The sequence below is a fragment of the Ochlerotatus camptorhynchus genome, unplaced genomic scaffold (assembly GCF_037179485.1).
Source record: "Ochlerotatus camptorhynchus isolate MF236.1 unplaced genomic scaffold, CSIRO-AGI_Acam_v1.1 ptg000132l, whole genome shotgun sequence".
Lineage (NCBI taxonomy): Eukaryota > Metazoa > Arthropoda > Insecta > Diptera > Culicidae > Ochlerotatus > Ochlerotatus camptorhynchus.
In genome coordinates this window covers 2,997,638-3,025,514 of record NW_027040622.1, presented here as the reverse complement: position 1 = coordinate 3,025,514, position 27,877 = coordinate 2,997,638, and the positions used below count along the sequence as shown (strand labels likewise).

Below are 27,877 nucleotides of genomic sequence, written 5' to 3'. Positions count from 1 at the left end.
CTCGTCGCGATTAGGGGCCTTTTGTACCTTGAACGTTCGAAGCCCAGCCTTAGTTTTGGCCTTCTGGACAAAACTTCGGCTTAGGTGCAGCTTCTTAGCCACATCCCTAACGGAGGCGTTCGGATTTCGGTTGAAGGCCCCAACTACGCGGTTGTGATTTTTGGTGTTGTACGGAATACTTTTTCCTTCACTTCTGGGCTTCCGATCGGTGGTCAACCGTTCCTCGAACCGCTTAATCACTCGCGACACCGTGGAATTCGCGATTCCCAACGTTTTAGCGATGGAACGATGCGAGAGATCCTTGTTCTCGTGATGAATGCGCAAGATTTTATCACGCACGAGCTGTTCTTTCGACTCCATTTCCGCGAGTTTTGATCACAAGACTTTAAAACTTGCAGGATGTAAATAATGCACTATGAACTAAATCCACCCAAATTTTCATTAAATTCTACCCAACGGTTAAAAAGTTAGAGCAATTTCATAGTGTGGCAATTTCATCGTGGACACCCTTTATATGAATGTTACGGACTACGAAACGATAAAGGATTCTTCTGAGAACTTTTGTAACATTGCTGGCACTTCAAGGAATCTGTGAGAACTTCAATGCGATTCCATTAGTTTCAGGGAAACTGCAGGAACTTTTCAGAAGTTCGTAGAACTGTCCAGAGAACTACAGTGAAGTCAAGAAAACTCCAGAGAATTCCAGAGAATTGTGTTGAAATGATTTCGGTGGTCTTCAAAGCACCTCATCTGTGTCCCACATTGACCGTGAAATCCAACGTCTGGAGGACGAGAGGCGAGCTGAACAGCTTCTACCTTCTAGGAGCGGATTCAACATAATCTCAAAGATTTCGTCTCCTTACACAATGTATCAATTAATTTTACCGTTGGTAACGATCCTAATGCAGTTTTCACGGATCGAACCATTCGCTCCCAACAGCACCACATATGTGGCGCTGCTGGGGGTTGAACCTCCACCGTGTATTCGCGTTCGTAAACGTACTGCTCATCGTAGTATTGATCGATTGCAACTCGGTTTGAAGCTCCCTGCTAGCACCTACAAAATTCGTGCCATTATCAGTATATATTTCTTGCGGAGCTCCTCGTCGGGTGACAAATCGCCGAATGGCCTGCTTACACGAATCAGTTGTCAAACCGTGGGCTACCTCCATATGTATTGCGCGGATAGTAAGACACGTAAACAAAACAACCCAGCGTTTGACCGAGTTGCGTCCTACTTTTACGTAGTAGGGCCCAAAGTAAGCGATCCCTACAAATGTAAATGGTCGTAAGAATGGCGTGACCCGAACCCTTGAAAATTGTCCCATTTTTGGAGCTACAGGTCTGACTTTATAGACACGACACCATTGGCAGCGACGACCTGCAGAACGTACGCAATTTCGGGATATAGAATTTCTGCCTGACTTCATTAACGATAGTTTCGAATATACTCCTGAGTGCTCATGAAGTCCATTTCTTGTCCGTTGCAGCATGACGTCGTAAAAATGATGAACGTACGCAACGCTACGTAGTAGTCACTCTAACTTCGAGAAACGATCTACATCTACCGCTGGAACTATCAACATATGGCTGCACACGTATGCTGGACGTAGTTCTACCGCAGTTTCATCCAGTAACTCGAACCTATCTCTCGGCCAGTCATCCTTCTCTTCATACAAGGACGCTGGTCCACGCATCCACCTGCTATCTGGTTTGCAGTTCGGGCCTTTCCCCCATTTTGTTGCCTCGTCTGCTACATTAATTTTCTTTTCTAACCATTGCCACTCGTCGACTTTTGACAAACTCAGGATCTCGTTGACGCGAAAAGCTACATATTGTCGGTAACGTCGGGTGTCCGATCTAATCCAGGAGACAACTGCACACCTAGAAATAACGAATTTTACACGTGACGGAATCCATATTTGACATAAAAGATGAGACGTAAACAAACATGTCATGTAATATTAAGTGCTCCGAGACCGAAAAGTTCATTGCTCGACAAAAAGTAAGTTTGATTGAGCTGTATTTTGCGTCTGTTATGACTCAAATTTTTGTCAAAATTTTCGCTCGTAGACGTCACTCTCAGAACACCTAAATTAAAATTAAATATTTTTCTAAGTGTGTGTACTTGAATCGCTCCAGAAATACGTTCGCTTGATTTTGACGGAATGACCATCTTCTATTGTTTTACGCAACCGTGTGCCAATTACCACCGTCTACAGCTCAATACGGGGGGTCGACAAAAGCTGCAGTGGGGCAACCTTTGTTTTGGACGCAACCAGAGAGCATCGTATCTGTCCTCGGTCACGTACGCGAAAATAAGCGACTGCAGAATATGCTTTTGCATGCGCTACCATCCACAAAGATGAAGCTCAAATGAATAATAGCAGTTAGGATCGTACCTAGGAAAGTAACAACGCTGGATTTTCACGTTGTCCAACTCCTTCCGCACTTGCAGCCACGCCTTCCAACGCCCAACAAGTTCTTTAGGGATCTGTTGATCCCATTCCACGTTTGTTTTCCACACGTCCTGTATTAATATTTTTCCCTGGATCACCAGCGAACCCACCAACCCTAATGGATCGTAAATTCTCATTAAGAAACTGAGCATCATCCGTTTGGCGGGCCACCACGATATCCCCAGCAATCGCTCAAAACCGCTCTGAGTGTTCATCGTTAGGTTCTTCACTGTAGCTGGGTTGATCTCTCCAATAGCTTCCAGAACTTTGCGCCTGTTTGGGCTTTATTAATTTAATTAATTCGTTTTGTTGTTATATTGTCTTATACTTGTCTTATTACCTATCCGGAGTGATGTGAGATTTGGGCGTAGTTGCATTTGTAAAAAACACGTCAATCGTCGATTTCTCGCTTGAAAACTAACAACATTAAGAGGTAGGGGAATGAGCTTTTATTGACGAGAAATCGGGAATTTACGTGTTTGCTTACTAAAGCAATTACGCCCAAATCTCAAATCACTCCGGCTATCTTATTGTCTTATTCTCTAGTTCGTCACCCAGATGAACGGGATTGTCCGGCGGCTAACTAGCCTAATTCTCCTGAAGTTCATGAAATTGTCCTGAAATAACAGTAACTGTCGTAAAAATCTCAAAATTTCCCAGAAAATCTCTCGACTTCCAAAACATTCCTAAAACATTTCTGAAACTTTCTAACTTCCCAGGAGTTTCCCTGAAATTTCCGAAACTTCTTAAAGTTTCTTGAAATATTCGTGAAGTTCCTGGAGCTGTCCTGAATTCATTGAAATCTTAACCTTAACCGATCTTTAAACTTCAAACCGAATGTTTGGACAATCCTGAAACTATTGGGTCTGCCCTTAAGTCGAGGGAACGTCATTAACATATGGAAATTTTAAAGCAATGTTTTCGTTTAGAACCAAAATTCTGCAAATAAAAATGTGTTCACTGTGTTCCGTTAGGCAAGTAGAATGTAATGAACATATTTTCATGAACGCTATTTTGGTTTAGACTGAAATAACTGTTTTTGAATTTTTGAAAATTGAAGAATGAATTTTTGAAAATAAATTCTTTCACCTTACGATCTTTGAGCTTCACTGAGGATCTCTAGATCTAGCTTCCATGAGCTTGGAACTTCTTAAAAAGTTTCATAAATGTTTCTAAAGTTCCACTGGCGGCTGCGGCAATTAAGAATAAACATTACGTCGACGATTATCTTTACAGTGTCGACACAGAAGAAGAGGCGGTTGACTTGGCATTGTTAGTAGCGGAAGTGCATCAAAAAGCAGGCTTTCATATTCGGAATTGGGTGTCAGTCACGCTTGCTGATTCCTGTCATCGTAGTCGTTCTGACCCTGTGGTTGAGAATGGTGAAGGGGTCTTCCAACCTTCCACATCAGGCAAGTATGCGTTTGTTGAAAACAGATCTTCTCCTGATCCGTCTCTGTGTTCCAGAGTACCACCATGCTCGTTTCGGCTGATCGATCATTCTGCAGACCTCCAACCGACTTCGTTCGACTGCCTGTTGGTGTATTACCAGAACGTTTGTGGCCTGCGAACAAAGATTGATGACTTTTTCCTGACTGCCGTTTACTCTGACTACGATGTCATAGTTCTTACGGAAACCCGGCTCGATGACCGCATTAATTCATCTCAATTATTTGGCAGTCTATTCACGGTATTTCGAAACGACCGCAACCACCAGAATGGTACCAAATCGCGTGCATCGATCCTGCTCCAGTTTGCACTTCTCTAGAGCAGCTGTGATCTACCTCCAGACTGGAAATCTGATTCGAGCAGCATTGCAAACCACATCAATTCGATTGGTACCGTGTTCTCTCGACTAGAACAAAACGATCTAGCTCTGGTATTTGGTGACTACAATCAGTCTGGGCTCTCATGAAACGTTCCTGCAAACGATCTTCCTAGCATTGATGTACTTCGCTCGAACATGCCCGCATCCTGCTGTGCTCTCCTTGATGGCTTCAACCTGCATGGCTTAACGTAAATCAACTCGATACTGAATAGCAACTCTCGGCTGCTTGATCTCGTTCTGGCGAACGAAGTTGCAGGACTGGAATGTTCTATCCTAGAAGCCGCAGAGCCTTTGATTGGCATCGACACCAATCATCCTGCGTTGGAAGTTTCCATCAACCTATCTGTTCCTGTTCGCTACGATAACGATGTACATGAGCTCGACTTTCGTAGAGCAGATTTCGTCGCGCTGAGTCACTCGCTTGCCCAGGCAGATTGGCAGTTCTTTGACACGTGTTCATCTATTGATGAAGTCGTCAACTACTTCGCTGAGGTCGTTGGCCGGGCAATAACTGATTCTGTCCCATTGAGGAGACCCTCTCCCGAACCCGCATGGTCCAATGCTCGACTACGGAATTTGAAGCGTCTGAGATCGAAGGCCCTCCGTAAATACTGTCGTACTCGTAACCCATTCTCCAAACGATTATTTTCAACAGCGAGCAACGAATATCGCACATATAACCGCATTCTTTACAAGAGCTACACAAGGCGTGTGCAGGCTAATTTACGGCTTAATCCAAAGCACTTCTGGTCATTCGTGAATACCAAACGAAACGAGGAGGGGCTACCAGTCGAAGTTCACCTGGGTGATAGAATCGCCAGAAATTCCCTTGAGAAATGTAATCTTCTGGCAGAACATTTCAAAGGCATTTTCAATGACACTACGGCTTCGTTGTCCCAAGTTGCTGAAGCGGTGAGGGACACTCCCAGTGATGCTTTCAATTTTTCGATTACCTCGGTTACAGTAGACCTCGTCGAATCCGCTATCAAGAAGCTGCAATTTTCTAATACTGCTGGCCCTGACGGGATCCCCTCAAGCATCCTGAAGCGATGCTGTTCAGAGCTTACAACACCGCTTTCGAACCTGTTCAATATTTCATTACAGCAGGGGGAGATCCCTACGCGTTGGAAATCGTCATTCATGTTCCCGATCTACAATAAAGGAGACAAGAGAAACGTCGAAAACTACCGAGGGATCACATCACTCAGTGCCTGCTCTAAAGTTTTAGAAATCATCAACAACGACGCATTATTCTCTAGCTGCAGAAATTACATTTCTCCTGACCAACACGGTTTTTATCCCAAGAGATCAGTTTTAACAAATCTAGCTCCGTTCATTTCTTTATGTCTTCGGAGTATGGAAGCTGGAGCGCATGTGGACGTTGTACATACAGATCTTGAGGCTGCATTCGACCGGGTTGACCACTCCATACTGCTAGCTAAACTTGAAAAACTCGGTGTATCCTCGGGTTTAACTCGTTGGTTCAAGTCCTATCTGACCAATCGGGAACTTTGTGTTAGAATCGGATCAGAGCAATCGGACCATTTTACAAACAGCTCCGGTGTTCCTCAAGGTAGCAACTTGGGACCATTGCTATTCTCGATTTTTGTGAATGAGTCCGGACTGATCTTTCCAACTGGTTGCCGATCGTTCTACGCGGATGATGTGATTGTTCGTAGCTTCGCCGATTGCTTGCGGATTCAGCACCTAATCGATACTTTGGAAGAGTGGTGCTCAAGAAACTATCTCACGTTGAATGTACAAAAATGTAATATTATCTCATTTCATCGCAAGCTGAAACCAGTGGCATTCAACTATACGATAAATCACCAACTTCTGCAACGTGTGGACAATGTTCGTGACCTAGGAATCACGCCGGACTGCGCCTTAACGTTCAAGCTTCATTACTCGGGCATCGTTGCGAAAGCTAACAGGCAACTCGGGTTCATTTTTAAGATCGCTGACGAGTTTCGCGATCCTGCCTGTTCGAAAGCTCTATACTGCTCTCTAGTGCGATCGATCTTGGAATTCAGCTCGGTAGTATGGTGCCCGTATCAAGCAGTTTGGATAGCGAGGATTGAATCTGTTCAAAGGAAATTTGTTCGGTATGCCTTTCGTCACCTTCCTTGGAATGAGCCTGTGAACCTTCCGCCGTACGAAGATCGTTGTCAACTCCTGGGTCTTGAAACACTAGAACATAGGCGGACGATTAGTCAGGCCGTGTTCGCAGCGAAAGTACTTATTGGTGATATCGACTCTCCAGGAATCTTGGCTGAATTCAAAATCTACGCACCCGAACGAGTTCTTCGGTCCAGGAGTTTCCTGCATCTTGGACCTCGTGCTGCGAACTACAGCTTGCATGACCCAATACGGTCCATGTCTGGGCGTTTCAACGAGTTTTACGAGTTTTTCGACTTTAACTGTGCAGCGGAAAGCTTTCATCACAGTATACAACGCAGACTCCTTAGAAGGACGAGGACTTCTACATGATTCACGGACAACTCTATGCCATACGAGGATAACTTTTTTTATGCTATAGACTTGATTAATGTTCGTTGTAATTGTATTGTATGTACTATTGTGATTCATGTATTTCGAAAATATATGGGGTTTTTACGCCTTTTCTAGGCTTTTCCCCATCAGGCTTCATTTAGACACGTTAAGTCGGATGAAGAAAAACAAATTAAATAAATAAATAAATAAATGTATTTCTAGTGAGCCGACTGTAGACAAATTTTACTCGAATCCTAGTTTTTATTACAGGGAACTAAATTGTGTGTACATTGCTTGATTTGAGGTAAGCATGGGAAAAAATATGAAAAATCAGTGAGCAATCAGCTTAAATATTTTCATGACAGCACTGATTCAGTTCCAGAATGTAGAAAATGGCAGCTGCTTTTATGTGCCATAAAGATTTCCACGACAGACCTTAGTTTTACAAACCGGTTCAAATCAGATTGCGTACACTGTATGAAAACAGGCTACAAATGCCGAATGATCAATCATTTGTAACTATTCTAAAAATCTAAAATCTTGAAGTAATGAAATTGGGTTGTTAGCGGAATGCTAAATAAAACAGCAAAAGGGTTTATCTTCCATTTAATTCCACTTAATTAATTTTTGTATCCATGACAGATACGTATTTCGACTACAATGTGCAGTCTTCATCAGTGTCATTCCCACTAAAGAACTTATCAAAATCTAACCCCCTTAAGTACTCATCCCCTAGGTAAAAAAGTCAAGATCATAGGTATAAAAATGAAACTACAATGTGTTGAATCGGAACTTACCTAACTAATAAAAACCAAAGATTTAAGTAAGCTAAAGGAGAAAAATCTATACAAATCTCTAATAAGGAAAATCCCCAAAGGCTTGGTAGCCATCATAATGAAGTAATGAAATTGGGTTGTTAGCGGAATGCTAAATAAAACAGCAAAAGGGTTTATCTTCCATTTAATTCCACTTAATTAATTTTTGTATCCATGACAGATACGTATTTCGACTACAATGTGCAGTCTTCATCAGTGTCATTCCCACTAAAGAACTTATCAAAATCTAACCCCCTTAAGTACTCATCCCCTAGGTAAAAAAGTCAAGATCATAGGTATAAAAATGAAACTACAATGTGTTGAATCGGAACCTACCTAACTTTTTATTTTCTAAAATCTTGTTTCTATAACACCGTTAAGTCATTTATTGAATAACGTTGATACCGAAAAGAAATCATTTCCTTTCTGAACAGCACTATGAAGTCTCTTAGCTGTACCACGCAGCCTAAAATCCTTGAGAAAATTACAACTAGCATCTGCAGTCGAAGTAAAGAGTATTTCCTGTGAAAAAGGTTGATTCAATTTCGTGGTCTACTTATTCCCTACATACCACCTACAAACCTATTCCGTATCGTATAGTTCTGTACCTGTTTTCTCCCGGTGACAATCGCCATTACGTAAGCAATTTATCTAACGATAAACACGTCTTGTTCTCGGTTCCAATCTTTCCGCATCGAGCAGCAATCTCCCATATCGTATGTAAGTACACCTCTAATGATGTCGGCAGAAGGCGGAAGTTCTCGCAATCGAGACACGCCACCACACCACAACCAGACGCAACAGCAGCTCAAGCCAATATAAGAAACGGTACTTGCCCCCGCCCACACCCACCCGGCGTTGAATGGTAAGAACCCAGGTGAAGGTGCCCACCTTCACTCTCGGTGACGCCGTTGAAACGATGAAATCATACCCCACTCGAGGACAATTGCGATATCAATTACTCAAAACGACTTTCCTAGCCGGGTGGAAACGAAAACCGAAGCTCAGATCTGTTTGTTGTCATCGGGCACGATAATGAAATTAAAATTGTTGGTCGAACGACGGTGCGAGTGAGTGGGATTTTATTCGACTTTGAAAACATGTTTACAGGAAGCATGGTGGCACCCACAACGCATGGTCGGAGACCGTAAAGTACGCTAGAAAGTACACTGTCACCATTCATTCTCCGATCTCAATCTAACTAACGACGGTACTGACCTTGTACGACGTTGGACGGCTTTTGAGAGCGTTGTCGGCGTCGGCCAGTGCGCTTTGGTAGTGCTGCAATCGGTACAGGACCTCGGTCCGTAGCAGCAGACCTTTGTAGCTGTTGGGTGCTGAAATGATAAAGAAGAGACAACAAAAAATTAAAAATTATGCAATTAAAACAAATGACTACATCTATAAATGAGCGGAAGATTTAAGGCGAGAAATGTGATAGCAAATATTAACATTGCCACCCGCGCCCTCTCATTTTCAACAACCTTTCTTTATCTGCGGCGGCAAACAAAAAAGAACATCATTGATAGTTGGCTCATAGGTGAGCGGTGGCGGCAGTAGTAGCAGCAGCAGTCCTTTACAAATTGGTGCTAATTATTCCATTAGCTATGCAAACAACACTGTGCGACTCGCGACTACTACGCGCCGAGAGGTCTGATGGTGTACCATTGCAGCCTTGAGGGAGAAGGTTAATTACATCGTCGTCGTCGTCGTTGCAACGGGGAAATAGGAAACCCTTTCCTTAGCGAGCGTGCGTTGATAGTGGCAGCAATGGCTATCGGCTTCGGTTAGTGCCGGACCCGGGAAATTGATATCAACAAATCGTTCGTTGGTACGCGGGAAGCGCGGGGAGGAAACCCTCATGAGTAATGAGAGGAGACACCGCTTATTACATACAATCGGAGAATCACGATACAGTCATTAATGTCATACATCGAATGAGGGGCGCTATTTAGTTGGGCAGTTATGAAATCAATGCAATCCAATTAATATTTCAGGTTTTATCATGGACTTAATGGTCGCCTAATAGATTTTTTTTCCCAGTCTTCCACTGATTCGTCTCGTAAGAAAACCACTGCACTGTTTGATAAAACTCAGGCATCTCGATTTATTGGCTACAAATCTTCAAAACTATGAACATATTTTCAGGACCAACAGATATAGATGTTTTTGATACATGATCGAAGTAAGCCGCGCGATTGAAATGACGTGTTTTGATTTTGCTAAAAAAAAAAACGTCTCTGTGTTTTTATGGTTTTTATCAAGTTGAACGATTAAAAAAACTCTAAAAATGATTGTGTAAAAAAAAAAAAGATCTTATTCCGGATTTGTATCTGAAGGACGAAAAGTGGAAGAGGCTGATAGGCAAACAGAAGGTCATCAAGATGGAGTGAATCAAGTGGGCCGCCATCCGGGAAGTTGAAGCATTTGAGTGAGGGTTGGTCGCCGGTAAGGGCCAGTAAGTGCTGCCAGCAGATGAATCAAGAGGTATTCGAAACAAAATTGGTAAGAAATGTCCATTCAAATCGATTTAATACAGTTGAACAAATTTCAAAACTATATACGTGCCAGATTTGGAAATAATATTTTTGAATCTGGAAGTGTGTTTATGATACCATTATCCATTTGATAAAGGTAGAGTGAACATGCGGGGCTTATTGTAAGTAAAAGTGACCTCGGAGTGGTCGTGAATTACCAGGCATTCTGAAATGGGTCACTGGAGCTGCAATAGAGCTAACACCTTCTAACTCCCGGACTAAACCTGCTTTAATTTAAGGGTAATAAAAAGCAGTTTTCTTCCATAATAACACTGCCGGGCAGTGGGGGTTAGATTGTACACACACACACACATACACACACACACACACACACACACACACACACACACACACACACACACACACACACACACACACACACACACACACACACACACACACACACACACACACACACACACACACACACACACACACACACACACACACACACACACACACACACACACACACACACACACACACACACACACACACACACACACACACACACACACACACACACACACACACACACACACACACACACACACACACACACACACACACACACACACACACACACACACACGCACACACACACACACACACAACAGATATAAGATGTTTTTGTAAGGCTGGTAGCTTGCTGCAGTCATGTTCGGGAAAAAATAGTTGTCAAAATCGTGGTCAAAGTTTTACCGAACGTCCAAACAGCTGGTATCAGTTTTATATTGAAACGCCAAGCTACCCAGGGTCCAGCAGTTTTGGAACAAAGCAAAAAAAAATGACTCGACTTTCTGAAATTTCGCATAACTATTTGTCATGAGCAATAATTCAATTTTGTGCTGATGCAATTTTTTGACGCAGGACTATGTCCGTGTGGACTATACCAGGGTGCAAAAAAAAAAATATGTGTGACGGAATAGTGTCAGGTTTTAAACGCTTATAACTTGGCCATTTATGGATGGATTTCAATTGTTTTCACACCATTTGATTCAGATTTGATGTAAGATTCGTATGGTATAAGGAGTATAGTGACTTATCATTTGTAAACTATTGAAAATTGATCAATTTTTTTGGCCGTAATCAACTAATCACGTGCTTACTTGCTATGACTATCGATAGAACAGAGGGAGACGAGTCAATCGTGAGGCTATAAAAGAGCGTACCTGCACTTTTAGAAATAACTATTTTTGCACATGACGTAATTCGCTTGTCAGTTGCAAGTGTCGGTCTCAGGGAACCGACATTTAAATGATTTTTTGTAGTGTGTGTACGATTTATTTAGTTCGTCTGTGAATGTGGTGGTGGTCAATAAACTATGGGTAATTTGTATGACAGGATTGCAACGCGATCAACTTGAGTGAAGCCAAATTCCTCTGGTGCTCTGGTTCCAATTTTACAGCTTCTCCTTTTCCTCTACGATTAAGCTTGGTACATGTCGCGCTGCGTTGCGGAAAATAGAGAAAGTTTTTTAGATAATGTTAAAGTGCTCGCCAATTCGGAAACAAGTAAGTCAATTTTTAATTGACCAGTGCGGGAAATTGAAAATGGTTTTTAGGGCATTACATTTGTTGCCACCTTGCCGCATTTCATGTTGCATGGTTGGAGCATAAATATGTTAAAGAGCAGCAGCGCTACTTATGTTTTCGGCAGTTTCAAGAACTGGAACTCATTACAGGGGGTTGATTTATATGCTATAAGAACTGCTCAAACCGTTTAATCGTAAAATAATCACCAAAGACTGATTGACTTCCGTAGAAAATCAATTGTTGAAGGTATTTTTGTCCAGCAACTTCCGGACGTATGAAACAGGTCCAAATCTGTCAAAATTCATTCGTTAAATTTCAATATTTAAGCATTTTGTATGCAACAATAGTGAATTTTCATGAAGGGTAAATAACTCACCACTGGCAAAAGTCACCGCTCTTTACTCGCAATAAAACATCCAAAACACACGACCGATGAGACTAACTCAAAATTGAGTAGGATTTTATTTAACATCTTAGAAAATGTGATTACTCACTGGGATTACGTATTTTAAGTCTATGAGTATGATTTGTAGGCAAGTAAATTTTGTATCGGTTTTTGTCATATATGAGCAGATTTGTTGTTGTTCAGATGGATTGAACAGCGCAGTTACTCACTTGCTCTAACTAGATAGAAGATAGCTGATTTTTACGAATTTATTCAGATTTATAAGACCTATTGGCTGGTGCACAGTTTGGATCAGAATTCTGTTACCCAATGCGGCGGCAATTGTCATGATGTACAATTGGCTTGTAAACTAGATGTGTGCCAAACAGCTCATATGTCTGAGCGGATCAGAAACGTCCAGCTCACTAAGGAGAGCCGATTCTTTTGAACAGCTCTTCAGCTCACATTGAAATTATAGAAATGTTGACACAATTTCAATATGGTTAAGTGGTTTTGGTGAACCTAAACCAATAGAGTTATATAAGCTTAACACTACATAATATCGTACAAGTAGTCTAAACCAACAACATCACTCTACGCAGAAATGCTCTCACTATTTTCGGCTTCAGCTCCAGACCATCAGCTTTGATCCGGATCCGGAGCTCAATCGTGAAGAATCGAGAGAGAAAAACTACAAGGGACAGCCCTATGGGGTTGTACGGAATGGTGACGCAGGACTACGTGGTCTTATATAATAAATATTATTTGTTAACTGCAGCAGGAGCTTGTGTTTTGTGTAGGAATAGGAATTCGAGCGGGGTTCTCTCTGTTTATACTCTTTAGCATGACTATGGTTACCTTGAAAAGAACCTTTGGTATGAATTTTAGTTGGGACATGTTCAGAAATTTAACTCTTTTGGAAAATCTTGCTAGCCCTGAACATGCTTAAAGCCTTTGGAAGATGATGATGACGTGTAGGCAGCTGGATAAGCAATTTCGGACCGGACAAACCCATATTCTTCGGTTCAATGATTGGGCACTTACAAGAATCTCGGCCCGTCTGCTGCTGGACAGGGGTGATGCGCTCGAATAACTGAAAATTCGATGAATATTTAATCGAATAGCTGGAAAAGTCTTTGCGATTAATCGTTAATCGAATAATTGAACTTTCAGGCAATCCTAGAAAATAGTGTAATTTCATGTTTTTGGTGGTCCTTCGAAAATGTTGAGCAGCAGAATTGCAACCAGCAAGTGTAACCCAAGAACCAAAAGCATTGCGATGCTAGTTTTCATTGCAATGACGACGACTGAATTAAGGAACTTAGAAGCAGAGGGGTGAAAGTCAATTCTCTTCATCGATTTCCTCCTTTAATGACCATGGCTTCACTAACCTATTTCGCACAATTTCTGCTATGCGCTTCTATCATCCAGAACAACAAACGTATCAATGAATGTGTTTGCCGTCGAGTTATTAACGAAACAGAAAGTCGATGAAGAGAATCGATCAAAATCACGTGCACCCTGGCTTCCAAGTTTGGTTACAAGATTACAACTCTGGAGGGCATTTTGTGTGGTCATTTGGGGGCGTGTGGTTCTGAATATGGCAATGAGTGTGCAAAATGTTACGCAATTACATCCTCCCTATTCGCACACGCCCAAAGATCGGAGGCGAATGTCACTTCAACTTGTTTCGTCTTCTAACGACTCTCTGATGACAGTGTTGGGGAAGCAGCAATGCTACATCGACATGTTTCGTCTAGAAACGATCCTCTGATGACTGTGTTGGGCAAGCAGCATATGCATGTACGTAATTGGTGGATTTGTTAGTTATTCCGACGCTTTTGGACAATGCTTGATATTGTCCACTGTTTCAACAGTTTCTTGTTGAATATTAATTGTTGAAAGCTTTGCTATCGATGCGTAGAAATATTTCAGATCGATTAGTGATCAAATTATTGCAATTGGTCCAGGGAAAGCTGAGTTATTAACGTTCAAATTCTTTCATAATTTCGCTACATGTCCCATTTTAGGTTTTCACAAAGTGTACCCCCATATAGAAATCTGGACGTGTCCGAGAGCAAGACGGATCCGAAAGCTGGACGGGTTAGAGAGCTGTCATCCTAAACAGCTTCCAGTGAATCATTCGGGTCGATGATTCGGATCCGGAGCTGAGCTGTGAGGTGGAGAGCTGCATTTAACTTTTCGGTTAATTCCTTTTGTGCGGATCTTCCGCTCCCCCAGAGAATCATTGGAGGAGAGGTGAGAGCGCATATGCTGGAGGAATAACAACAGTAATAAGAACCCTTAAAACTCTTCTCAGATTTCCTTTGAGCTTGTTCCCGCAAAATTTATTTCCATTGGAATTCTTCTTGGAATTTGTTTGGAATTATTTAGAATTCTCTTGAAATTAACATCAGAAATCGCCCCAGGATTCATATGGAATTTTCCGCTGAGTTTGGAGGCTTTTGGAGCTCACGGGGCTTCGTTGGAATTATCATCAGAGCTTTCTTAAACAAATTCTCAGAACTTATTTTAAATTTGGACCAATAATTCTCATCCAAGCACTATAGAATTCTTATCAGAACTCTCGTTAAAATGCACTAGGAGCTCTTCTCCCAAATATTTTGAAATCCCTCCAACAATTTTTTTTTTGAGTTGAATTTTGCGTTTTTAATAATTTAATCTCAGAAGTCACAATAGTAAGGATCAGTCTCAGGCCCTGATTTTAAGCCTTAAACCAGTTTTAACTATGTGGGAGAACCTGGATTAAGATTAAGAACCTGACTTAAAAAAATTACAGAAATCTTGCATGCGTATTCATATGGCTTAACTATGTGGAATTACTTTATTTAAGGGGCCCTCAAACGATACAAATATACGACCTTTCATTTGTTCGAATAATCCTCAGTCACCCTGTATAACCCGAATGATCATCATCTCCAAATGAGGCAATAACAATTCGATCCCAGGATGATGTTTTGGCACAGTGCAAGATGCCTTAAAATTAGGTCTCACGGGTTCTTTGTGCGTCTTAATTAACGATAGAATGCGTTTTTCCTTTGAGTTTATCGTCTTCTCTAAGGTGATAATCTTACAAGAAAGTATGTGTTTGACACATGAAATCTGTAAATTTCGCTCTCAGAGAGCCATAGTTTTATGATCACTTCTTAGGGTGGCCCAAACCAATACATTATTTGGGTGTTTAAAAAGAAACTTTCGTATAGCAGATACTCTGGGAAACGACCAGATTTTTGAAAAAGTCATTTTTTAACAGTTATTACTGAAAAAATATATCTACTGCATCAAAACTCACTCTACCGATCCCTTTTACATTTTTTACACATTCCTTGGGCTCCATACTATATGAGAAAAATTAGTCACAGCCTGCTTAATGCTTATTTTTTTTCAATCCACAGAATTGTGCATAATGACTTTCAATCAACTAAAGAGGGTATCAAAATAATACTAATAAGCGATTTAATTCAGCTCATCAAAAGGGAATTTTATGATTAACATCTTTGTTGACAACAAAATATATGCATATTTTTGATGGTTTAAAAGTTGTTCATGATTTTCTGGAGCAAGAACAGTTATGATTTGGTAAATATCCATTAAAATCTTTTTATGTTTGCAATGTCATACAGGAACGGTCAATAAATATGAATTATTAGAAGAAATAATCAAGTGAATAAATTAAAATGGAACTTTTCTGAGCGTTATTTCTATTTTCTTTTGATGATTTACTTTTCCAAATAATTCATATTTATTGACCATTTTTGTATGACATTGCAAATATTTATAGATTTTAATGGAAATTTGCAAAAACATAACTATTCTTGCTCCAGGAAATCATGAATAACTGCTATGGAATGGCATCCTACACTAAAACTGATGTTTTACATGCTGAAATTGCTTCATCAATTTGCGGTCGGTTCATAGCTCCAAACCTATGCTCTCTTCTCCTTGTGTCACTTCTTTCGCCAAAGACGCACGATTAGTGAAACCGCCTGAGAACCACAACCACATTCAAATCAATCAACACTGCCACTTGCATGCATCAACTGCAATCTGTGAAACACCTATTCTCTTCGCTATCAGCAAACTCCAAGGCCGAATAACCGTGCGGGAAACAGATACAGAGAGAGAGTGAGAGAACCAACTAAGGTTGCTTCAACTCACTTCGTTATAAAAAAAATCTATTTGGAACTCAGTGCTACTTTTCGAAGCTCTTTTGAATAACATTATGGCCTACTTTTCCTACCCAAAATATCAATGCCGAAATGTGCTACGGAATCCATCTTTGACATAAAGGATCAGACGTAAACTATTATTTCATGTAAAATTAAGTGCTCCGAGGCTGAAAAGTTCGTTACTCGACGAAAAGTACGTTTGATTGAGTTGAATTGCGCGTCTGTTATGACTCAATTTCAAGTCAAAATTGACGCTCGTATATGTCAGTCTCAGAGCACCTAAATTTACATGATTTTTTTCTAAGTGTGTGCAACTTGTTGCATAAATAACAAGTTTCGGAGTTATCGAATCATTAGATGCTGTATGATATTATGTACTTGTAAGTTACAAGAAGAAGTTGAAAGGTATGTATTTTACACATAAAACCTGAAAAGTTCGTTTTCAGAGTGTCATAATCAGCGGTTTTATGATTCGTGAGCGCTCACTCTGAGTGAACGCTTATGAATCATAAATTCGCTAATTGTGAGTTTCTAAAAGCAAACATGGCAGGTTTTTATGTTCATACACATACGATTGAACCTCTTCTTGTAACGTACAACTTCAACATATCATGTCAGCATTCAATAATTCCAAAATCTCGATAAACATTTTTTTTTTATTGCGAAGTGAGTCGAAGCAACCCTGGAAGCAACGGCAAGATAACAGTGACATTGAACGATGCAAGGTTACTGTCAAGGTAAACAACAACATGGCTTGCTTTGGTGAGACATGATGAGATGGTGCTACGCCGGGACATTCGGTTGATAAATTGCTTCGGAAAACTTCTTCAGTCAAGAGAAAGTAGTGCAAAGCACACACACGGCGAATGAGAACGACCCAAATTTGAGTTATGTTCACTCAAAATCGCCAAAAGTGCAGGAACTCAGCGATGAGTAAAATTTGTTTCATGTTTTCCCAGGTTTTTCCAGAATTTTCCAGGGAAAAATTCCCGAATTTGAGAAAATTAAAGGTTGGATTCACTCAGTCTATTGGTACTACTCCGAGACTGAATAAAATTTTCGTCAATTTCTGAGTTCCTGCACTTTTGGCGATTATGAGTGAACCAAACTCAAATTTGGGTCGTTCTCATTCGCCGTGCACTGTAAACAAATTTAGTACCAAGTAATTCTGTTTGTGGCTGTTACACATACTTCGCAAATTGGCAGACAGATTTACTGCGATTCCACTCTCCGCCGCAGTAGTCAAGCCGCTGGAGGGCATTGGTATGGGTTAGCACCTACAGGTGGCGCTTCTTTTGCCATGTCATGGCGACGGCAACGGCTGCCGTAACCTAATAATTTTGACAACTGACATGATGTTGTGGTTTGCTTGGCGTTAGTCATTCACAGATGAAGTAGAAGAAAAATAGATAGCACACTTTGCGTGTTAGGAGCTGAGCTACGTTTACAGTTTACCCATGAATTTGAGCACTGTCAAGTGGAGTGCGAAAAAATTTGTTTAATTCTTTGTAATGTGTATTTTATTTCAAGGTGGGGTTCTGTAGATATTTGAGATTAATTTAGTGGTTATGTTTCATTACATTTTCGTACACAATGAGGTCATCAATATTTCTCTCAAATAAAATCTCATTCGTACAAATTAGCGATGCCAGCTGGTAGAGTAAACATCCAAACCATTGCTTACAAATCCAATTTCGTCCTTTTGAATATTTGCGCCGATTTATGTTATTTTTCACTCCATCAATTGTTTATAATAACATCAATCTAAGTTTACGTTAATTCAGGGAATTCCATATAGATAAATCTTTTTCTTTTCTCTGACAACAAAATCTCTGGAGCTGCTTTTGTTGACATTCGAGAATGTGTGCACATCCCCTTATCTTCGACCGCGATTTACGGTTTGCCGTTGTTATTTTGTAGATGACGTTAGCAGACTGCTTGTGGGGGTAGTCACCTTCTACTTATCATCAAAACAAACTCGACACTGAAATTGAAGCAGCAGTGTGGCAACAGGAAAAAAGAAAGAAAATAAGTAGCACGTAAACAATCTTTTCGAAGTCACCGCCGCGCGTTCCGTCCGTCGGCCATTGACCTCGTTCGGTGTTCGGGGTTTAATGCCATTCATTGTTGTTGTTTTTGATAGAGAGTGGTCGGTCGGAATCGGTTGGTTCGGGCGGTGAACAAAGTATGTCAGACGGTCAGACTTCAAATCGGGCGATGGATGGTTGACGGAGGGCGGGGGTCGGTGCTGGTTTTGTGTGTGAAATCTTTATGAGTCGGTTGTTTGGTGTGTGATATTTTATTTCCTTTGTTTCGACAATCATTCGGGCTGTGGTGGTTGTGTGAAGTGCTTTGATGATATGGACCTGATGTTTCGAAGAAGAGTGAGAACCTGTCTGGACGGGTTTTGTCCGCTCATTCCCGCGACGCGCAATGATGATAACAGAAGCGGTCGTTAATGATAGTAATAGGATTATAATGGATTGTAGCTGTAACTGGTTACCCAAAAAGGTTAGGGTGTTATCGCGGAGCCAAAGAGATCGGTAAATACGGATTCAGAATGTTTTTAAATGGAAAACTGAAAGAAAGCATTGCAAAATGAGAATATTGAAAATAAGAACGTCACTCAGAACACGATACCTCCGGTAAAATGTGTAACTGGAAAAATGCAATTTTTGAAAAACATATTGGCATCATTTGAAACTACATATTTTAAAGATTTATTCGGTATCAATTGATTAAAAATCTATCGATAAATTTCTGAGCAGTGATTTTTCAAACATTGCCAATTTTCCGTTACTGCCAATTCAAAATTATCCGTTAGGCCGAAGTGAATTCCGTAGGTCAAGTTTGGGGTCACAAAATCTTACGGCACGTACGGCAAGGTAAACTGCCTATCAGGGTTGCTTCCACTCACTTGCTATAAAGGGATATTTTACGGAACTGTGAAGTCACTGGATGTTGTGATGGTTAGTAGATGTAAGTTGCAGGAAGGGATTGTAAAGTGTGTGTTTGACACATAGAACCTTTCAATATTGCTTTCCGAGCTTCACAATCGGTGATTTCACGATCCGTGAGCGCATACTCTGAGTGAACGCTCACGAATCGTAAAATCGCTGATTGTGATGCTCTGAAAGCGAAATTGACAGGTTTTATGAGTCAAACACATACTTTACGCCCTCTTGTTGCTTACGAGTACAACATATCATTCTATCATCTGATGATTTTATGATGATTTCATAATCCCGAAAAACAGTTTTTTATAGCAAGTGAGTGGAAGTAACCCTGATTCCAGAGTTCAATTTACAGTTGAGCTTTTTGGATCGTACTATTTTTTGCTGATATGCAGCTTCATTTTAACTGGTTTCCACTTGAAAAATTATCAATAAATTTACATTAATTTTTCGAATATTTACATGGGAATTTCACTTCGTAACTTCAACTGACATTTTCTCAATACCTACTTTTTCCGTATGGGATTGATATGAGATTCTAGGCAGAACATACATTTTGAAGTCATCTTTTGTAAAAACATTCCGGGTTGTGCTAAGTAGTGCATTCACCGTGCAAGATCTTGAGCAACTCTAGTGATTTACAGTGGCTTACAGATCCATATGAAAAGTTATGGAATCTGCAAGTTACTGCTGGTTGGTATTGGATCGGAACGATCAGTTAGAGACCGACCATCCATCCAAGACTATGCTGGTTTGGCACGAGTAGACCAAATGTTCTTCATTTATAGCATTGCTATAAAACTCGTGAGAATCGTCAATCATGACGGCAGACGTGAAATCAATCAAGACTAAATCCATCAGCTATCTCCAACGCTAACGTAAAATTTCTTGTCATCCAGGAAACCTACGCTTATCATCACGGCAACAAACACAGCTGTTTACGGTGCAACTGCAGTTGCACCTTTCCTTGCGATCTGAAACATTATCACCGCGTTGTTATCGTTTTCCAGGGCCCACGATAAGTACAGGGTAATCCCACACGATTGTCTTATACAACCATCGCCCCATATTATCTTATCAGTCACTCTTAAAACCACGTACACAAACGAATCAGCTGGCGGTCGCCAGTTTGCATGACTCACTTGTTTGTTATCAGTGGAAGGCACAGTGACCAGCATGAACCAGGATTTCACTGTGTTGTATTGGCTAATGCACTTGACTGATAAGCTCACCTTTCCATCAAGCACAAGTTTCGACTTGTTTGTGGCAGTTGAATCCCCATTTGGCTATGTAGTCAAGCATTTGTTTAGTAGAGAAAACTTTCCGAGAAGAATAACATTTGCATCACAACGCTAATGAATGATCGTCTGTGAAAAGTGATACGGTGTTTGTTTGCATCTGAGTAACGTCTAAATCTGTTGACCTAGGTTGGGGTTACTGTTCCAGGAAGAATCATTTTCCTATGAAGAGTAACCCAAATTTGAGGCAATGCAAATATTCAACATTTACACCTGCAATATTCTTAGAGATTCCAAGCTTTAAGGTCAACTGACGTGCTATGCTAAAAATGCTACTCAGGCGAACTTTTAGTTGAATATATTATTTAAAGATCTTTACTATGTATATTGACTTAATTGACAGTGTGGGGCTTCAAGAGTCATGGAACCATCATCCCAATAATTGTTTTTGTATAATTGTGTTCCGGAGTCAAATAGCGGACATCAGCACAATCTTTTGTTTTTTGTGCAGTGCACGTACTTCCAGACGATTACTGCGAGAACGTGGAAGGATGCAAGAGTAAGGCGTCACTCACTTATCTTTCACTCATTCAATCTTCCACTCTTGTTAGGCTGTGTTCCGTTTGGTGAATTTTCACTTAAATTTGACGCTTCGAAAATAAATTATAATGTTCGAAAATCGCTGCCTGTTGTTGATCTTCAATTTTCGAGAAGGTGTTTGTCAAAATTGATTACTGGTTTGTCAGAAATAAGTCTGGTACAAAAGCAGGTTTACTTGAAAATTTTCCAACTATTAAATTTAAGTGAACATTCATCAAATGGAACACAGCCTTAGTAATAAATGTGTGAGGATAAATCTGTGCAGTGACCAGTGGTTCAAGCGGTCACAGTAGTCGACGTATTTTCCATCTGACTCTCACAACACATGCCCTCAAAATACAGCACCAAACTAAAATGTCACATGATATGGCTCTCATACGACCATGCCACCGAAGAGTGTTTCGCTTTCGTGTTATTTTTTTCCTATTGTGAGAGCTGCTCATGACGTGATTGGGATAATTATCAATATAATATGTAATGATAAGCGAGAGGAAACATTACTGATAAGAAATATTTGAAATATACGCTGTTGATATGACAGTTATTTGACAGTTTTACTTTTACGCGAATGTTGTTCTATCATGCTGTGTGAGAGAGGTGATGGTAGAGCATGAGAGCACTAAAATAAAAATACTATAGCCCACGACTACGAAGCGAATGTACTAAAAAAGGAATCACCGTTTACACCTCTGCCAACCACCTTAACATGGAAAACAAACGCTGTTGTGAGATGCCCCTCGTTTAAACCGATTTTAAGCTCATATTTTTTCAAATATATTTTGCATTAGATAGTATTCAACGCAAATATTCACATTCTAGTGGAAATCAGATAAAATTTATAAGCTAATGATCCAAGGGGCAATCAACTCTGCACACTGTGCCGAAACACAGTATAACACACTGTTCGGCGCATTAAGGCACACTTTGACAAGTAGGACACAAGCAATATAATATAAAACGGCATCACTGTTGAGTGCTACGGTTCTACCCACAGCACTCAGTTCACAAAAAGGGTATGATTGTTGCCGATTTATAGGGGTTAGTTCAATTCAGTTTAGGTTTGAGGTGTGAGGGGCATTTCCTAGGGACTTCAAGGTTCAGTCTTGAATTGTGTCTTCAAGGGTACGTTCTACTATTTTTGCAGAAAAGTGCAGAGGTAATTGAAAAAAAAGCTCCGTCCACATGAAGGGTCTTAAACGACATGTTATTTATTTTTTGTTTAGTAAATTATCAGACAAACAGTCTTAATGAATATCTAAATTATGTTCAATCTTCTTACTCTTTTCACAAGTTGAGGCGTTGACATACCAAAATTGAACGCGGATTCAACCGATGCAAACAAACGCACCAGTGCAGATATAGGCTGGTAATAACCATACAGAGTACGATGAAATCCCGGCTGCATCAGGGACCGCTGACGTAATATCCTACCTGAAGCACGGAAGTCAAGGAGCGATAGAAGATAGGAGCAATCGACGTCACCGTTGAGTAATTTAACGACAAACGTAGCTTGTTGTATATAATTTCGTTCTTCGATGAAGCGTTTCAAGACCAAGTAGACGGTATCTAGCGGGATACGCTGGAAGGTTAGGTCCTGAGAGCAAGCCATATGAACCTTTTTTGGATTCGCTCGATTCTTAGGTTCCATGTAACGTCATTTTGAGCCCATACGAGTAAAGTGTTTTCTAGAATCGGTCGCACGATGGAACCATATAGCGCTTTTAGACAGTGTGGATTCGTGAAGTACTTGGCAATTTTGGAGATAAAGCCACGTTGACGGTTTGCCTTGGAAATAATTGATGCGTAATGGGAATGGAAGGAGAGCTTCGAATCCAACACAACACCAAGATCGGTCACATGGTCCAACCTATCAAGCACAGTATCATCGTGGTACTCATAAATTATCAAGTCTTTGGAACGATGGAAGGTCATCACGTGGCATTTTGCGATGCTGAGGACAAGTTTATTCAAACGACACCAGTGATTTGCAGGTGAAGACAATCCTCGATGAAGCGTACCACCACATACATCTGTGATCATCAGCATATATGAGCTTGCATCTATAGCCAAGTGAAGATGCAACGTCATTGAAAAATATGACAAATAGAAACGGCCCCAAATTGCTTCCTTGTGGGACGCCGGACGTGCTAGCAAATGGCGATGAAACACAAAATCCGTGCTTAATATAGAGCACTCTGCCAGTCAGATACGATGAAAACCATGACACCAACCTATTCGAGGCACCCAGTCGTGATAATTTCCTGAGTAACATTTTGTGGTCGATTTTGTCGAAAGCCGCCTTCAGGTCCGTATAGATTACGTCCACCTGCGCTTTTTCTTCCATAGCCGCAAAACAGGTGGTAGTTAGGTCCAACAAATCAGTAGCTATGGACCTGCCGGGAATGAATCCATGTTGATTGGTTGAGATGTGGGTCTTTGTAGCACGCAGAATATGATCGCTGACGATGATCTCGAATAGCTTCGAAGCGGCAGAAAGGTTGGTTATCCCACGGTAGTTTCTGATCTCGCCGGTCACCGCTTTTGTGCACAGGATACGTGTAAGACAGTTTGCAGCTCATGGGAAATTCTCCTTGCTCGAACGAGTGGTTGAAAATGAAGGCTAACGGCTCTGTTACTGGGTTTGCTCAGCGAAGGAGAACAACAGCAGGAATTCCATCCGGGCCATGAGCAAATGAACTCTTCAACTTTTTTGACTCACCGATAATCATTGCAGGCAATATTTCGAACGTGTCCAGATCAACTGCGTCCAGCAATATGTTTGACGCAGCCAGTTCGGCCTCGGCGTCGGACGATGACTCTGATTGGAAGACGGATGCAAAAAGAGTCGCGAAGAAATCGCACGCTTCTACTTCACTCTTGGATTCCTTGCCATCAAGCCTTGCCATTGCTATTTACGAAGCCCCACAAGGATTTTGTATCCCGGCGTGAACCAAACTGCACCCGTAGAACGTGTGATTTGTAGAGTGCTGCATTCAACTTTCGGTAGTCATCACTCGCTCGTTTGAAATTAGCTTTTGTAAATGAGGATTTATGGGCCCCTCAAACGACGCTGCCATCGATTGCGTTCAAGTTTTGATTTTCGAAGCAGAGGCGTACTCCAAGGATCTGCTCAATTCAGCATTTAAGAAGACTTTCATCTTCAGTGCCAAGGAAGGGTAAATCCGAATATTTTTTTGGTTTAATCCAGATGTTCCTAAGGCATTATCAAATATTTGGAAAGACATGTCCACAAGCACAAGTCCACATGGGTGCAAAGATAACTTGAAAGGCATTCAAACTGTGGTCTCCTTTGTCATTTTTTAAAGTTTAAAATGACCAGCTTTGGGACGAAGCATCTATTGGAAAAAAAGGCCGAAGGACAAAATGTCCTATCGAGATTCAAAAAATAGCTTATTGATGTTTTCAAGCAGTCATTCCAATGTACTGAGCACCCTGTTTTTTGTGTATAGGGTACTTTTTAACTACCGGGCAGTATTGGGCCAAAGGGTCCTAGAATTGTTAGACTTGCATACTCACAGCTAGAGTATATGAATATATGAACGACAAAACATCGGGTTGGTTTGGATTTGGATGACCGTTAAACCTTAAAATGGGCTCAAAACGAATAAAAAAAAACTTCAAATAAGTTTGAAAACACCAAAAACGTTCTGAAACACCAAACATTAACCGCCAAAAGTGGCCTTAAATTACCAACATGGTTTCAAAACGCTAATAATTGACCTTAGAAACGCCATAATAACTTTAAATCGCCAAACGGGCCCTAAAGCCACCGAAAGTTGTTAAACCAAAAAGATTCAAAATGCCGAAATCATCTATGATTACAATTAAAAAACCTCAAAAATGGCCTTAGAAATGCTCAAATGACCTTTAATCCAAAATTGATAAGAAATAAGAAATTTGCTTCAAAAACATCAACATTACCGTGAAAACGCCAAATGGCTTTAAAAACAGAAAAAAATACGTTCAAATTGCGAAAACGGTAAAACCAACAAACATTCGCAGAAAAAGGAAAAATTATTCAATTATCTATAACTAGTTTTTTAAATAAATATTGAAATTGGTTAACATGAATAATCCCGCTTGATGTCATGGTTTTAAATTCTGTTCAATTCATCAAAAGAAGTGAAAATCTGATGATCTGTGACCCACCTATGTACAGCCCGCCATAGAGGAGAATGGATTGATGATTTGAAATATTTCATGAAATGTTTCATAACATTACACGATCTTCAATGTAAACACCATTTATGTGCATCGTTTATAACTGAAATTTACACTACTTTTTACAAATTGTGTAGGAAACAATTTTTAGGGCAATTTTTTTCCACAAAAAAATAAAATTCAATTGTGAAAATAAAAATTTAAAAATTTACTCAGAGTTAATGCTTATCGATTTTTGTAAATTTTAAAGTGTCCAATGTCAGAAAGTTAGCACAAATCAATAAAAAAAAATGTACGTGGTTTATTGACAGCCGTAAACGAAAACGGACAAGTGAAGTGAGATTATGAGTCGTGATGGAACTTCTCAGTTTTGTGAAATTCTTAGTAGAAAGAACTTTTCGAAAGTTTTGTGAAATTTTCGGGAGTGTTGGGAAAGTTCAGTGAAGTGGTCGGAAGATCTGTGAACTAACCGGAACTTCTGAAAACTTGTCGGAAGTTTTGTGAACTAGTCGAATGTTTTGTGAACATGTTGGAAGCTCTGTGAAGTTGTAGGAAGGTCTGTGAACTTGTCGGAAGTTCTGTGAACTTATCAGAAGTTCCTTGAAATTATCGGAACTTATGAGAACATGTTAGAAGTTCTCTGTACTTGTCGGAAGTTCTGTGAACTTATGAGAAGTTCTGTAAAGCTATCGCAACTTCTGAGAACCTCTTGGAAGTTTTGTGAAATTGTCGGAAGTTCTATGAACTTATCAGAACTTCTAAGAACTTGTCCAAAGTTTTGTAAAATTGTCGAAAGTTCTGGGAACTTACCGAAAGTTCTTCTAGCTTGGCGGAAATTCTGTGGAGTGGTCGGAAGATTAGTGAATTATTTCGGACCCTCTGATAACTTGTCGGAACTTCTGAGAACCTGTCGGAAGGTTTGTGAAACTGTTGGAAGTTCTATGAGCTTGTGTAAAGTTCTGAGAACATGTCGAAACTTCTGTGAACTTGTCGAAATTTCTGTGAAGTGGTCAGAAGATCGGAATTTTTGAGAACTTGTCGGAAGTTCTGTGAACTTATCGGAACTTCTGGGAACTTGTCCGAAGTTTTATGAAATGGTCGTTAGTCTGGTGAACTATTCGAAAGTTCTGTAAACTTTTCTAAAGTTCTTTGAGCTTGTCGGAAAATCGGTGAACTTATCGGAACTTTTGAAAATTCTTGGGAAATTCTGTGAACTTATCGGACCGTTTGTGAACTTGTCGGAAGCTTTTTGAAAATGTCGGAAATTTTGTGAACTTATCGGAGTTTATAAGAACCTTTCGGAGTTTTTTTTTAATTGTCAGAAGTTCCGTGAACTTGTCGGAAGTTTTGTAAAATTAACGGAACTTCTAAGAACCTGTTAGAAGTTTTGTTTACTTGTCGGAAGTTATGTGAACTTATTAGAAGTTCTGTAAAATTATCGCAACTTCTGAGAACTTATCTGAAGTTTTGTGATATTGTCGGTAGTTCTGTGAACTTGTCAGAAGTTCTGTAAAATTAACGGAACTTCTAAGAACCTGTTAGAAGTTCTGTGTACTTGTCGGTAGTTCTGTGAACTTGTCAGAAGTTCTGTAAAATTATCGCAACTTCTCAGAACCTGTCGGAAGTTTTGTAAAATTGTCGGTAGTTTTGAGAACTTGTCGAAAGTTCTGGGAACTTTCCAAAAGTTCTTCTTGCTTCTGTGGAGTGGTCGGAAGATTAGTGAACTTATCGGACCCTCTAAGAACTTGTCAGAAGTTCTGTGAACTTGTCGGAAGATTTGTGAACTTATTGGAAGTTTTGTGAACTTATCGGAACTTCTGAGAACCTGTCGGAAGATTTGTGAAATTGTCGGAAGTTCTATGAACTTATGTAAAGTTCTGCGAACTTGTCGAAACTTCTGTGAACTTGTCGAAATTTCTGTGAAGTGGTCAGAAGATCTATGAACTTATCGGAATTTCTGAGAACTTGTCGGAAGTTTTGTGAACTTGTCGGAAGTTTTGTGAGCTTGTCGGAAGTTCTGTGAACTTATCGGAACTTCTGTGAACTTATCGGAACATCTGAGAACCTGTCCGAAGTTTTGTGAAATTGTCGGTAGTCTTGTGATCTATTCGAAAGTTCGGTAAACTTTACGAAATTTTTGTAAAATTCCTCGGAAATTCTATGAACTTATCGGACCAGAGTTGGTTGGAAATGCTAACATGAAGCTTTAGTGTGATGATTTATTAGCTAAAGAATGATCTTTAGAAGAGTGTAGGTGGATAGTTCCGTTAGAGTACGGCAGTATGAAAATTGAATAGAAGTTGAAAATGAGCGAAGGGCCATTAAAGCGACAGTTTTCAAGATAGACGCACATTTTTGCCTAGTCCGTACGATGTACGCGGGGACTTGAAGTATGTCTCCAAGTCCACAGGCAAAAATGTGCGTCCCTCTTGTTGCTCATAAACTGACTGCGGCTGTGGAATAGTTCTAGCGACGTTTTCATCACTACCTAAAGCCCCACGTCGCGAGAGCATTTCCACCTTTTGTGACCTTGTCAAAAGCTTTGTGAAATTTTCGGAAATTTTGTACGCTTATTGGAGTTTATGAGAACCTGTCGGAGGTATTTTTTTTGAATTGTCAAAAGTTCTGTGAACTTGTCGGAAGTTTTATAAATTTGTCAGA

The 27,877-nt window shown here is 40.4% G+C and overlaps 1 protein-coding gene across 3 annotated transcripts in view; it reads right to left on the bottom strand.

The window, feature by feature from the left end:
- Positions 1 to 27,877, bottom strand: part of LOC135700312 (uncharacterized) — a 202,707-nt gene that overhangs the window by 22,076 nt on the left and 152,754 nt on the right. For all 3 annotated transcript variants that reach the window (XM_065220786.1, XM_065220787.1, XM_065220788.1), the window contains exon 3: positions 8,814 to 8,932. In XM_065220786.1, coding sequence (XP_065076858.1) covers positions 8,814 to 8,932 — 119 coding nt within the window. The remainder of the gene's footprint in view (positions 1 to 8,813; positions 8,933 to 27,877) is intronic.